The 15,639-nt window shown below is 38.3% G+C and overlaps 1 protein-coding gene across 1 annotated transcript in view; it reads left to right on the forward strand.

The window, feature by feature from the left end:
• The first annotated feature begins 256 nt into the window (after positions 1-256).
• The window catches only part of RBM20 (RNA binding motif protein 20), a 207,336-nt gene continuing 191,953 nt past the window's right edge, over positions 257-15,639 (forward strand). The window contains exon 1 of the mRNA XM_063434598.1: positions 257-401. Coding sequence (XP_063290668.1) covers positions 316-401 — 86 coding nt within the window. The 5' untranslated portion in view covers positions 257-315. The remainder of the gene's footprint in view (positions 402-15,639) is intronic.

Raw genomic sequence — 15,639 nt, forward strand, 5'->3', positions numbered from 1 at the left:
CAGAGGAAGGAGGGGTGATTCAGTGGGCAGTGCAGGGTCAAGAGGGGTGATTCAGTGGGAAGTGCAGAGGAAGGAGGGGTGATTCAGTGGGCAGTGCAGGGGACGGAGGGGTGGGTCAGTGGGCAGTGCAGGCGAAGGAGGGGTGATTCAGTGGGCAGTGCAGGCGAAGGAGGGGTAAGTCAGTGGGCAGTGCAGGGGTAGGGGTGGTCAGTCAGAGGGGCAGGTCTCACTCTCTCCCCGCCGGGTTTGTTTTGACAGCCGCTGCCCCCCGTGCCAGCCTGGAGCGGATTTGAGTTGCCGCCGGGATCGCTGTGAATGCTGCCGGCTGCTATGAGTCAGCCCCGGGACCACCGAGAGCCGGAGCCGTCCGGAGGCACCGTCCGCCCGCAGCTGGGGCAAAAGTAAGAGCTGGGGAAAGGGAGTTAATACTGGGAGCCGTTATTGGAGAATCTGTACTGGGGGTAGTTGTTAGATGCTCAGCTTTGGGGCAGTTATTTGAAGATGTGCCCTGGGGGCAGTTATTGGAGGTTCGGCACTGGGGCAGTTGATGGACACTATGCATTTGGGGAAGTTGTATAGTTGTTGGAGTGTCGGTCGGTACTTGGGTAGGTAGCGTTTGTTTTAGGTAAATCACTGCTAATAACCCGGAGTGGGGCATTGGGGCAGGACTGATAGTGATCTGGGATTATTAGTTTCCCTTCATGTTATTAGAGCTAGATGGATATAAAGCACGTGTCTGTGTTCAATCACATTGTATTACTCTGTTCAATCAATCTCATTGTATTAGTGTTCTATCACACTGTATTAGTGTTCTATCACATTATATTACAGTGTTCTATCACATTGTATTAGTGTTCTATCACATTGTATTACTGTGTTCTATCACATTGTATTACAGTGCTCTATCACATTATATTACTCTGTTCTATCACATTGTATTACAGTGTTCTATCACATTGTATTAGTGTTCTATCACATTGTATTACAGTGTTCTATCACATTGTATTAGTGTTCTATCACGTATTACAGTGTTCTATCACATTGTATTAGTGTTCTATCACATTGTATTAGTGTTCTATCACATTGTATTACTCTGTTCAATCAATCTCATTGTATTAGTGTTCTATCACACTGTATTAGTGTTCTATCACATTATATTACAGTGTTCTATCACATTGTATTACAGTGTTCTATCACATTGTATTACAGTGTTCTATCACATTGTATTAGTGTTCTATCACGTATTACAGTGTTCTATCACATTGTATTAGTGTTCTATCACACTGTATTAGTGTTCTATCACATTATATTACTCTGTTCTATCACATTGTATTAGTGTTCTATAACATTGTATTACAGTGTTCTATCACATTGTATTAGTGTTCTATCACATTGTATTACAGTGTTCTATCACATTGTGTTAGTGTTCTATCACACTGTATTAGTGTTCTATCACACTGTATTAGTGTTCTATCACATTGTATTAGTGTTCTATCACATTGTATTACGGTGTTCTATCACATTGTATTACTGTGTTCTATCACATTGTATTACTGTATTCTATCACATTGTATTACAGTGTTCTATCACATTGTATTACTGTGTTCTATCACATTGTATTACTGTGTTCTATCACATTGTATTACAGTGTTCTATCACATTGTATTAGTGTTCTATCACATTGTATTACTGTGTTCTATCACATTGTATTACAGTGTTCTATCACATTATATTACTCTGTTCTATCACATTGTATTAGTGTTCTATCACATTGTATTACAGTGTTCTATCACATTGTATTAGTGTTCTATCACATTGTATTACAGTGTTCTATCACATTGTATTAGTGTTCTATCACATTGTATTAGTGTTCTATCACATTGTATTACAGTGTTCTATCACATTGTATTAGTGTTCTATCACATTGTATTACTTTTTTATTACTATGTACTATGGATCTGTGCTCAACACTAACCCATTTTGTGCTGTGGGAGGTCCATGGGTTTATCTGCCATGTGTAGTGAATGTTTAATATCACACATATAAATCACACATAACCTTTTCATTGCCAGAGGCATTTTCTGGAAGTGTTGGATCCCCCAGCCTGGCTAGGTTTGTCTGGGTGATCACTGTATGATGATGGGTTATATTAGCTTTGGGGGTTTCTTTGTTGAAAGACCCAGTGTGTACTCATATTAAAAGTGAGTGAGGGAAATTAACCTCCAAGCCAGCCTTACTGGACAAGTGTGAGCAATGGGAAGTTTCACTTTGCAATGTCATATGCAGAGACTTGACAGCAGCTGGTAATAAATACACTGCGCCTGTATCTGCAGCCATATAGACCCTGTACATCACAGCCAGCTATACAGCCCTCGACATCATGCTCACAGCCAGCCATACAGCCCTCAACATCATGCTCACAGCCAGCCATACAGCCCTCAACATCATAGTCACAGCCAGCTATACAGCCCTCCACATCATAGTCACAGCCAGCCATACAGCCCTCAACATCATGCTCACAGCCAGCTATACAGCCCTCAACATCATAGTCACAGCCAGCCATACAGCTCTCAACATCATGCTCACAGCCAGCCATACAGCCCTCAACATCATGCTCACAGCCAGCCATACATCCCTCCACATCATACTGGCAGCCAGCCATACAGCCCTGCACATCATGCTCACATCCAGCCATACAGCCCTCAACATCATGCTCACATCCAGCCATACAGCCCTCAACATCATGCTCACAGCCAGCCATACATCCCTCCACATCATACTGGCAGCCAGCCATACAGCCCTCAACATCATGCTCACATCCAGCCATACAGCCCTCAACATCATGCTCACAGCTAGCTATACATCCCTCAACATCATATTCGCAGCCAGCCATACAGCCCTCAACATCATGCTCACAGCCAGCCATACAGCCCTCAACATTATGCTCACATCCAGCCATACAGCCCTCAACATCATACTCACAGCCAGCCATACAGTCTTCAACATCATGCTCACAGCCAGCCATACAGCTCTCAACATCATACTCACAGCCAGCCATACATCCCTCCACATCATACTGGCAGCCAGCCATACAGCCCTCAACATCATGCTCACAGCCAGCCATACAGCCCTCAACATCATGCTCACATCCAGCCATACAGCCCTGCACATCATACTCACAGCCAGCCATACAGCCCTCCACATCATACTCACAGCCAGCCATACAGCCCTCAACATCATGCTCACAGCCAGCCATACATCCCTCCACATCATACTCACAGCCAGCCATACATCCCTCCACATCACACTCACAGCCAGGTTTACAGCCCTCCACATCATACTCACAGCCAGCCATACATCCCTCCACATCATACTCACAGCCAGCCATACATCCCTCCACATCCTACTCACAGCCAGCTATACAGCCCTCCACAACATACTCACAGCCAGCCATACATCCCTCCACATCCTACTCACAGCCAGCCATACATCCCTCCACATCATACTCACAGCCAGCTATACAGCCCTCCACATCATACTAACAGCCAGCCATACAGCCCTGCACATCATACTCACAGCCAGCCATACATCCCTCCACATCATACTCACAGCCAGCTATACAGCCCTCCACATCATACTCACAGCCAGCCATACAGCCCTCCACATCATACTCACAGCCAGCCATACATCCCTCCACATCATACTCACAGCCAGCCATACATCCCTCCACATCATACTCACAGCCAGCTATACAGCCCTCCACATCATACTCACAGCCAGCTATACATCCCTCCACATCCTACTCACAGCCAGCCATACAGCCCTGCACATCATGCTCACATCCAGCTATACAGCCCTCCAGATCCTACTCACAGCCAGCTATACAGCCCTCAACATCATACTCACAGTCAGCTATACAGCCCTCCACATCATACTCACAGCCAGCCATACATCCCTCCACATCACACTCACAGCCAGGTTTACAGCCCTCCATGTCATACTCACAGCCAGCTATACAGCCCTCCATGTCATACTCACAGCCAGCCATACATCCCTCCACATCCTACTCACAGCCAGCTATACAGCCCTCAACATCCTACTCACAGCCAGCTATACAGCCCTCCACATCCTACTCACAGCCAGCCATACATCCCTCCACATCCTACTCACAGCCAGCTATACAGCCCTCCACATCATACTCAGTAGGCTGTATGTGATGTTGAAGCTTTACAGGCACTTCAACATCATATACAGCCAACTATATAATATATTTATTGATTTATTTTTGATCTTTAAACTTTATTTTTTATATACTTAGATCTATCAATGTCTTTGTCAGGATATTTGTCCAAAATGTACATAACATAAAATGCAAAATAAACAAATAAACAAGTGCAATACTGTACTAAATACACAAAAATAACAATCATATAAATGATTATGTGGAACACCACTAGTAAAAAAACAAAAAAAACAAAAACAAAGGCATTATCATCATATCATTATATTATCATTATATAATTAGCATTCAGTGTACTTAAAAGGGCGGTGTGTTCACCATAACCACTAAAGCCGTTTGTCGTAGTTTTGGAGCCAGCGGCCTATTAACACCATGCCCTTATTTTATGTCAAACCATGTTTGAGTGGTTTTATACAAACGGGGTTCACCAGGATTCTTCAGCCCAGCCTTTCGCTTGCTTTATAGCTAAAGCTAAATTTCGTAATATTGATTTCATCCAATGCTATCCAAATAGAAATTGCGACAGCAATATGGTAAACAATGTGTAAAAGGGGCTCTTGGTATAAAACAGCATCACAAGACCAGTAGCCAGTAGCCTGCTTGTACCCTAATTGTTATTAAAGATTCTTAGAAGGAAATGTTGGGATGAAGTGTCATAAGAACATCGTTACACAGGCTGAAAAGAGACGTGTCCTTTAAGTTCAGCCTTCCTCACATTTGTTTTTTCTGTTGATCCAAAAGAAGGCAAAAAACAAATCCAATTTAAAGCACTACCAGCAAACTAGGAAAACAATTCCCTCTTAACCCCAGAATGTCAGTCAGATTTATCATTGGATCAAGAAGCTATTACCCTACAGTTCCAAAATTATATCATTGAATATTATGTTTTTGCAAGTATGAATCTAGTTGCTGTTTAAACATATATATCTTTTTTTCCTAATTACAGTGGTTTACCTGGATGACTATATTGAAGCTCTCTAGGTATATCCTACAAAGCTGGTACACATATAATATTACGTTGAAGGGGCACTCTAAGTGACATACTGCTCCAGTATATTGTAGTGGTTATGGTGCAAAGAGTCCTTGGGAGCAGTTAATCTGTTTTTTGGCAAAATTTTTGGCAAAAACAAGGGGATTTACGGCACTTGACTCCACCTCACCGATGTGATGAGGAATACATTTTTCTTCCTTATTATCTGTACAAATATTTACATTGTCTGAACGTGTGCAGTGATGTGGTGCCTTAATGGTTCTGAGTGATGGGCAATTTCAACTACACCAAATGTCAGCAACCCTTTCTGTTCCACTGACTCCCTGTTATCTCTTTCAATCAGCACGATTTGGCAGCTTTGAGGGGTTGCAGCCGTATTCTGCTGTAGTGCAGCGTTCTCTGCCCATCATTGCACTGAGTAAGCACGCAAAAAAAAATTGTTCACGCTGTCCAAATATTTGGATGGATAAGGAGCTGAAATTTTGAATTATCATGTCAGCAACTGAGGGAGTGGGCTTAGGGAACTGCGTACTTTTCGTCAAACCATGTGAAACTGATTTGACATAAACTGGAGGAACGGCACCCACAGCCTAACAGCTAACTGGATGTAGAAGGTTTTATTTACTAAACACCAAATTGAAACCCAGATTACAAAATTTAGACAAAAATAGCTCATCTGGGAGTATAGCTGAATTGTCGATTTTTTTTTCAGATCAGACATTTCTGCATATTTTTATTTATTTTTAAATAATAAAGAGTTGCGCTCCGTAAGCCCACCCATCCCAACCCGTCAATTTCCTTTTTGCTACAATATTACAAGAAAATGCAGTCTAAATCTTCCGAAAGCCGTACTAGGACACTGCTATTACATATTAAATACAGGAAGGGGGAAGGTTTTATGGGAGTTTAAAATAAGGCACAGTTTTAGATTCAGTGGCCGGCTGAACATGAGGTTTATATAAAATTATTTTCCATCTAAAATTCTAGTATGTATTTATAGTATTTAAAAGACTTTAATTAAAGTATATATTGTTTTATATAGAGTTTCCAGATATCTCTCTGGAGACAGCTTGTTGTTCATGGTATAGTTTATTTATTCATACAAAAAGCTTAGTAAGTTTAATAAGTCTTAACTGTCCCCCATGTATTTTCTTCCTGGCTGCATTTCGCCCCCATTTTTACGTTTTTATTCTTCCATGTTTGCGGTGATGGATCTCTTTCTAAGCCGCGGCCATCCTAAGAATCCTGGCAGTGGTGTGAATTCTCTGCCTTCGTGAGCCCTTTCTGTGCTAAAATCCTTTTCCTCCTTGGGACACTTGAGGAAGAAAAGAGGATAGAACATGAGATTATAGAGGATGGATGTGACGAGCAGGTTAGTATTGTGGAGATTTGGGATTTGACGAAGGAAGTAGAGTCTTCCTTAGGCTGCACCCTCTGTTAAGCTTTGCCTGGTTAGGGAGGAAAACCATTTTGCAACAGTTTGCCTCTTGCGTGGAACCAGCTGGTATTACTGGGCACCAAGCCTTCTGTCAAGGCCAGCTGAATGCAGAGCTACAGAAGCTGTATACTGATATTGCCGTTGATTAAAAACTCTCAGCCAATGAATCATCCTCTTTGCACAGAATACGCATTCTTGTGATCTTGGTGATTGAAGTCATCCTTTTATTCTGTGCCCTAAGCACAATAACGGATAGAGTATGCTGAAGTGGTTAATGTGCCAGGATTCCCCTGGTGCACACCGCCGATAATTTTCCAAACTATTTTCATTATTTTAAAAGTTCATACGTCCGCATTATTGTACCAACTCATACCAAGTTAGGACATTTTTACTTTGCTGAGAACATCGAGAAATGATGAAGTTTGCTTAACATGAGTTGGTATGATGCAGAATAAACTTCTAATTCATTATACCAGTTCAAACTAAAAGCAGTGTGGGCTCCACACAGAGACAGAGACAGGCAAATGTTAAACCATTCTGAAATGGTTTGAGAGTTTATTGTAGAGCTGCACAAAGAGACTCCTGTCACCAAAACCACTAGAGGACACTGTAGTGGTTATGGTGCTGAGGGTATTCCTCTAATGCAGGGCTCTCCAAACTCTGGCCTTCCAGATGTTGCTGAACAACAACTCCCATGATTCTCTGGCTCTCTATTTCATTCAAAGAATCATGGTAGTTGTCGTTCAGGGCCAGTTTGGAGAACCATGCTCTAATGTGATGTTTCACAAACTCCAAATGTAACAATTCCTAAAAGTTCTTCTTGAATGTAATAATATTACAAAGATAGATAGAGTGTATGGAACAATGCAGCATTCATTGATGTGACTTTGCTTATGTGATGTCCTCATTGCATAATGATAAATCCAAGATGCCATCAAATATCATTAGTCAGTTGCTTGAATAGTACAAATAATTACTACACATCGCAGTAGTGTTAATGATGGCAGGCCTGGTACACCCACCCTTATTCTAAGTAGTTACAACAGTTAGAACAGTATAACTTCCACCGATTCCTACCTCCACTACCTACAACAGGAACCACAAGGCTCTCTGTCTGGGCTAAGCCTAGCACTGCAAGGCTGAGCTCAGTAAAACTGTTTAGGAGCTTCGGGCTCTCCATCATCAGTAGTGGAGGTGGGGAGTGATGTCATGCAGATACCAGGTAGGACATCAAACCATTCTAAAAAAGTTTAGATCTTTACAATGGGGTGAGCTATAATGGTTATGATGCTGTAACCAGAACCTATATACACCTGTAATGTATATAGTCTGTCACCAGGACCTGTGTATACTGATAATGCATATGGTCTAACTGTATCCAGTACAGTCTGTCTGTACCCAGCCCGTCTATAAACCCACACATACATTGTATCTGTACCCAGCCCCTCTATATACCACACATACATTCTGTATGTACCCAGCCCCTCTATATACCCACACATACATCGTATCTGTACCCAGCCCCTCTATATACCACACATACATTCTGTATGTACCCAGCACCTCTATATACTACACATACATTATCTCTGTACCCAATCCCTCTATATACCCATGCATACATTTATCTATACCCAGACCCTCTATATATCCACACATACATTGTATTTATACCCAGCTCCTGTATATACTGGTAACACGTGATTTACGATAGACATCTCTCCTCTGATTGATAGGTAAGGTAAGTTATATATGTACTAACCCAAACCTATGCCCTTTCCAACTTGTCCTCATTTTACACTGTAAACTGATAATGTTATTTTGAAATTCTGCTTCGGTATGCTGTCTGCAGGAAGCCATATTTTTTCTGGCACCTCTATCAGCCGTCAGTTTTCTGTGAATTCCACCATAGCTTTTCCGCGCATTGTTTGCAAGTTTCGTTTTTTTCTAGTGATTAAAAGCCAACGCTTATTGAATACATCTATATATTCTGACATCCATGTTTGTTTAGTGTAAAAAATTGATTTGTGGACATATTTAATTACAGAGTAAATTAATCGATAGACGAAAAAGCCATTGAGCGTTAAAAGGCTACTATTTGATATGTTATCTTTCTGTTCCGTAATCTGGCTAGCATTTAACTTCATACTAAGTACTTGATTTTATCCATACAATAATTTTTCATTTGAGGAGGTCGGTAAAGTCACACATCTTAATGTTCCATTTATTTAAGCCTGTGCGGTTTCTGTTTTTTGATGTGAGTGTTTATATTACTGTAGTAACACTTTTAAATAGTTTTTTCTTTAATTTTTGCAGGAAAAAATCCTATTAACAATTGGTTTTGTAATTTCATTGTCTGGCCTAGGAAACTCTATCGTACCCATTTTAATAACCAATAAGAAGCTAGGAATTAAAGTTTATTACATTTTAAAAGCCAGAGTGTATGGACTTTCCTTTTTGCAGGAACATTAAAGAAATAACTGGCTTTGAGTTGGTCTGAACTTTAAATCCAACATAAATCACACACCTATGAAAACAGCCGTGTATACGGCAGAGAGTTTTGTTGTTTTATTTTTAGTTTTAGATCTGATATAATTAAATTTAATTCACTGATATAGTGCATTTGATTAATCAGTTATGCAAAAATTCTTAAAATTGTGTACTTATCGTTTTATTTTTATGCATCAGCATTTGGGATGTGGCATACATAATTCGTTGTTACATGTGAGGCAACAAATTTTAAAAAGTGGTTTCATTACCATTTTTTTCCCCTGGAAATGTCAAAAAGAAATAAATGGATTTGTATTATAATAAATACATTGAGTTTTTAAAATGTTAAAAAAATTAGATATATTTAGACATATAAAAATGTAGATATATGGATGGAAAATATGGATACGTCCGAATGGACTGGACGTGGTGTTAAAAAATTAGCTGATTTATTAGTAGATGGGAAGATTATCCCCTTTGCTGAGATACGAAGAGCGTATGGTATTCCATATTCACAAGCTTTTAATTATGTTAGGATTAGGAGCTTTTTGCAAAGTTCCATCGGTAGTAATATGAGTTCTTTATCATTATCTAAATTAAATGCTTTGATAGACTCAGAGAAAAATACTAAAATATTAACTAGATGCGTCGAGGTTATGAAAGGCATAAAAGGACCGGTGTACCCTATAGCTAAAAGTAAATGGGAAAGAGATTTATTAATAAAATTTGACATAACAGAATGGTACAAGGCTTTACAATCCGTTTATTCTACGATACATTGTTTAAATATCAGGGAAGCACATTTTAAAATACTTAATAGATGGTACATGACCCCCAATAAGATCCAGACATTTTCAAAGATAGAGACATCTAGATGCTGGAGATGTGGAAATGAGGGAGCAAATGAATTACATATATGGTGGGATTGCCCACCAATCAAGGAAGCATGGGCTCAATTTCTGGGCTATATAAATAAATTGTTGGATACTACCCATATCTGGACCCCTGACAACTTGCTTCTACATTTAAACTTTCCCCAATTAACTAAAGACAGGAAAGACCTGATGATTCAGGCTTTGATGCCTTTTAGATGTCTATTGCAAAAAATTGGAAGAAGACAACAATTGACTCATGGCCGCAAATTAAGGCATCTATTATTACGCAGTGTAAAATGGAAAGGGGAATAGCCTCTAATCTAAGTATTAATATTCGCCAATATGAGATTTGGGATGAATGGATAAAGGCTCTTGAGAATTAAATATTGGAAAGTATATTGTGTAATAATTAGAAATCTCCAAAGAAGTGGGAACTTAATCTAATTTTATGTATTTTGAGTGCAGAGTTGAATGAATTAATGAGTCAACTTTGTTATATGTTTGTTAGTCTATTGTATCTATTTTGTATTGTATCTAATTTGTATGTATTTTACGATATGAAAGAAAATAATAATAAATAAATTATAAAAAAATAAATAAAAATACATTGAGTAACAGATACGCGGGAGAAATTTTAATACATGGAATCATGTGCTTGCGTGTTTAGATATATATACAAAAACTTAACTTTTATTTCAGTTTTGAAAATAAACTGTCAACGGTTCAATTCTGGCAAAAGTCTTTTTTATCAACGCTTTCATCACTCACACAAACGCAACTCATTATTGAGTGATAAAAGCATTGATGAAAGACTTTTACCCAAACTGAAACGTTGACTTTTTATTTTCAAAACTGAAATAAAAGTTACATTTTATTTTACTTTTCAAAACAAGTCCAGGAAGTGCTATCATTTTTTGTCACTATATTGTTTACGGATCAGCCCGGGCACTATTATTATTTGGATTATGGAGTGCAGGCTTCAAGCAGAATTATATATATATTAATATCTATATCTAAATGTAAATCTATATCTTGCACAAGCGGGATGTTATAGAATAAATAAAATAGCAGTGGAAATTGCTATACATGAAACAGTCCTAAGTAGTTGCACTATCATAATGCCTTTCTTTATGGTCAAGATTAGAAATTTCTAAACTCTCATAACAAAATATAAGTGAGTTCCATTATGATAAATAGAGGAACATAAAAGATCCCATGATTTGCACGAGCGTTAAAATACTCATTACATTTTAAGAGATGTTAAAGTAAAATTTTGTGATTAAATGACTTTCATAGAAAAATAATTTTAAACGATAGGAAGGAGATCTGAACACCAATGAGAAACCACAAATACAGCGTAATTAAAAATAAACACAGAGAATTACGCTGAATTCAATACTGATAGTGATGGCTTAAGTAAATGCAAAAAAAAAAAAACCAAAACAATGTAACTTGTTTTGTTTGCAAAACGGTGCCCAAGAAGGTAGGTCACCCCCAAATTCCAAACTAGAATGAGAAGGACCCAGATGAAACGTCTTTTTCCCCCATTAGGAAAATGGGCAGGGTTCTCATCAACCTGTTATTCCTGTAATGTTTTGTAATTGTCTCAATATTTGTTGTAACCGTATAAATGACAATAATAATAATAATAACAACAACAAATTGACCAAATAAAACTAAAGCATAGAGTATAAAGTGCACAACAGTGATTTTAACCAAAAAGTAATTGCAGCAAAAAATTTCTACGCGTTTTGTTTACAAAGTTTTTCCTAGACTGAATTTGTTTTTAATGCCCTAATCAGTGAATAAATGTGATTGGATTTTTTTCTAGTAAGTTTATTGGTTATCTATAGATTAGCATTCTAGATTGAAATTGAGAATTAGCAATAAAAGATTTCACTATACTGTATATTCCAAATTAGCTACTCGGTTTAAATCTTGGGGAATTTTTTTTTTTTTTTCAGTGAACATTTTGTAAATTCACCTTATTATGTAACAGATAAGATATAAAATATACATAGTATATCTTTACCCAATAATAAATATTATCAGGTGAAATTATATATATAGTATTTTAGTTATTCACTAAGGTACATATGTGCTTGTGTGTTTCAACATTTGGGGGGGAAAATCTCAATTTTAATCTCCATTCATATATTCACTAAAATATAATATATTATTATGCTAATCCAATTTGTGACCATTTTGGTATCAATATGAAGATTACAGTGTGTTACTGGAAGAATTTTTAACACTTTCTTTTCCATGGTATGAGAAAATAGGGTAACTTTTCCCTGAAAAACTGTACTCATATATTTTTTCAATTTATATTTATTTCTAACCTACCGCAAGCCAACTTTTCTTCATTTAATTTGGTGTGATTGTTTTCAGCTGGTTAATTGAATATTAAGTCTGAATGGGAGGGAGGGAGGGGAGCGGGCAATTAAAAGAAAATTCAGGCCATTTTGGAGGAATTCAAGTTTAGGTTGAATTCCGATGTAGTGTTGTGTAATTTACAGGAAGATAAATGAAGATTATTATTGCCTTTAAAGTTCCATACATTAGGTGTTTTTTCTTTATCTATCGAATAGTGCATACTAATTTACAATTACAATTACTTAAATAGCACCAACATATTCTGCAGAGCTGTACACTAGTTAAAGAAGACATTTAAATCTAACAAAGCACATTTCATTACGGGAAGGGGAAGGGGAAGGGGAAGGGGAAGGGGAAGAGCAGCCTTCCCCCAAAAAACCTATTATTGTAATATTTCTAGTTATTCTTAGGAGTGTTTTCACCAAACACGAAATTTAAGTGAATTGAGAAACGAATTGCATGTTGCACAAATTCTTCATTATTGTTCTGCTAGATGTAATATGTAATGCACATGATTTTTACATGTTGTCAGATACAGAGATTTTGTAAAATAATGCAAAAAAAACCCAACAACAACCAATCTTGCTCTTGCTCTGTATTGCTCCAGTCCATTACCGTCTTCTTCTAGAGAGGGGTCACATGCATAGCATGAAGTGCACAGTCATAAGATTCCTATAAAGCCCTTGGCATCATATACTGTCTGCTTCTCATTATGAAACGTGAAAGTGAGACCACACATACAGGTGAGTGATCTATAACCCTTCCACAAGAAGCTATCTGAGTCCAGGAACTAATCTAAAAGAGAGTTTGACCAGTTCTAGTTGAGATAGGACATTTCTTGAACTGGACGAGAGCCCTGGGACATGTTGCAAAGAAAGATAATGAGCGGTTAAACGTCTCAGAGGTGCTAAATCCAACCTTCGGTTTTACACAGGGCAATCCCCTTCAAAGATGCTTATGTATAATGAAATATTGTTTTCTGTTTTTTTTTTTAAAACAAAAGATGGAATTTGACAGAAAGGTAGTAGTTGTTAACCATAATTGTTAACAATTATTTGTATCAGAGATAAGTAATATTGGAGGGGGAGGGGGGGGGGGGGGAGGGGGGGGGGGGGGGGAGGGGGGGGAGGAGGCGGTGTCCATCTCTTGCTTAGTTTGTGCCGAACCACCATTTTTAAAATGTATACCATTATTTTGGTGACACAATATATTTATCAGTTTTTCCAGCTCTTTTTTCGACATAAGAATGTTTTTTTTTATTCCGCTGAATATGGTAATCTTCCAAAATCGAAAATTCTGGTAAAAAAAAAACTGTTGGAATTTGCTATGAGGAAAACCCTCAATTTTCAGATCACATTTAGAACACTTTAATTAAAATGGTCAAAATACTGACAGAATTTATCTTTATCGAATCCAGAACTTTTTGATAAATATCCTAAATTGTGATGAGAGTGCAATGGTCTATATTGTGGTCTGTGTTGTAGAAGAGTTCCCTGGTGGAAGCACTGATTCTTCCTGCAGAGTCCATAAAGGGATGTCTGTTAGATGTAAGGGGAAGAAGTGGCTACATTAGTGACTTAGGCTAACTGAGCTGCCTTGTATAAACAGAATACATTGGTCTTGCCAAAAACCACTGTACTGTCTGCTGCTAAATGTGAAATTGTGTGCCAAATCTGCCCAAAGGCACTTGACTCCTAATTACTTTATTGTAATGCTAATTGCTAGACAGAAACATGGTCTGCCATGGTAATGAGGAGTTCCCCTTCACATTCCTGGTACTGAAGGGGTTAAATCATACCTCATACTTGTCCTGGATGTATGTAAGAATTTATTTTTAGGTGCTTCTTCCTCTCACACTTAAATGTGGGATATTTAACTTTCCCCATACTATCTGTGGTTATTTTATTGTTGAGTGCTACTAGTTTTCAAACCGAGATGCCAGTCGAGAGTGCTTCTGTTATTTCAGCACTCACTTTTAGACTGCTTGCTTTCTAAAAAAGTATTTATGGTGGATGCAATACAGGGCTTTGTAAGTATGCAATTCATTTTGTTTGATTGATTTATAAGTTTTCAAATGCAACTCCACTTCTAGGGTAAGTGACTCCAACTGGATCATGTGCTTTTCTGCAAGTCACATTGGCGTTCGATGCATGCCAGAATGGTTGTTTCTCCTCTGTCTTACTTTCTTCGACACAAGGTGGAGTCTAAGTGTCAATCCCAACAGCTGTTATCAATGATGGCTGCAGGGAATTGGTTGTGTCTATGAAGGATCCCGCGGGATACTCCAAAGAACTAAATGCAGTGACGTTGGCTCTGAAGACTTCCACGGCCACCGGACCCCCCATGGCAATGTCACCATCAGGGGTCTTTACATATTTGGCAAAGTCCCCAGACGGTGACATCGCCGCTTTAAGGATGACCGTCGGACACTGTATGAACATGATTGGTATGTGTGTGAATATGATTGTGACCTTGCTGCTAGTATAGATGGTGGTAATTTAATTTTCTGATTATTCAGGATTATTTGGCTTTCATTATATCATGTAATGGTTGGTATAACTTATGGAAACTTTTTTGAAGTCTGTTGTTTGAGGTCTCACTATAAAATGCATTATGAAATAGATTTTCTAGTAAGGAGGCCAGATAATCGGAAAAACCATCAGGTCCAAGGGCTTTGCGTGGTATTATGAGTTTAAGAACCTCCTGGACATCCTCCAATGTGATGTCTGCACTTACACTCTCCAAGGATATTTCTGGCAGATGTGATCACTGCAAGACAACATAGATATGGTATGGGTTGTGTGATTGTCTTGTTTGTGACTCTATAAGCTTTTTCATGAACAAGTCTGACAACCTTCTGAAATGACTATTGTTAGGGTGTAATTAGCCTGTTTTGAATGTTTAAATTTCTATCTTGGGAATTTTTGGAGTTTATTGCACCAAGTTTTCAGTGTATCCGTCCTATTGCCATCAATGTTTTGGTGGTAAGGAACAAATCTGTCAAGTCCAGACAGTTAAGGAACTGTGCTGTTTTTTTCCTGAACTTTTAATAGATATAAATGTTTATATAAATAAAACATATTTGTTTCCTCTCGAATTGCCTGATGTTAGCTCTATTTTTACTGGATGAAATCTTCCAAGACATTCCTCTGATTTCTGTATGTCTACACCAGGTTGTAGAAAAAAAACAATGTCCATGGTTTATGCCACGTGTTTAAGAAGTGATTCA

The sequence above is a fragment of the Pelobates fuscus genome, chromosome 10, assembly GCF_036172605.1.
Source record: "Pelobates fuscus isolate aPelFus1 chromosome 10, aPelFus1.pri, whole genome shotgun sequence".
NCBI lineage: Eukaryota > Metazoa > Chordata > Amphibia > Anura > Pelobatidae > Pelobates > Pelobates fuscus.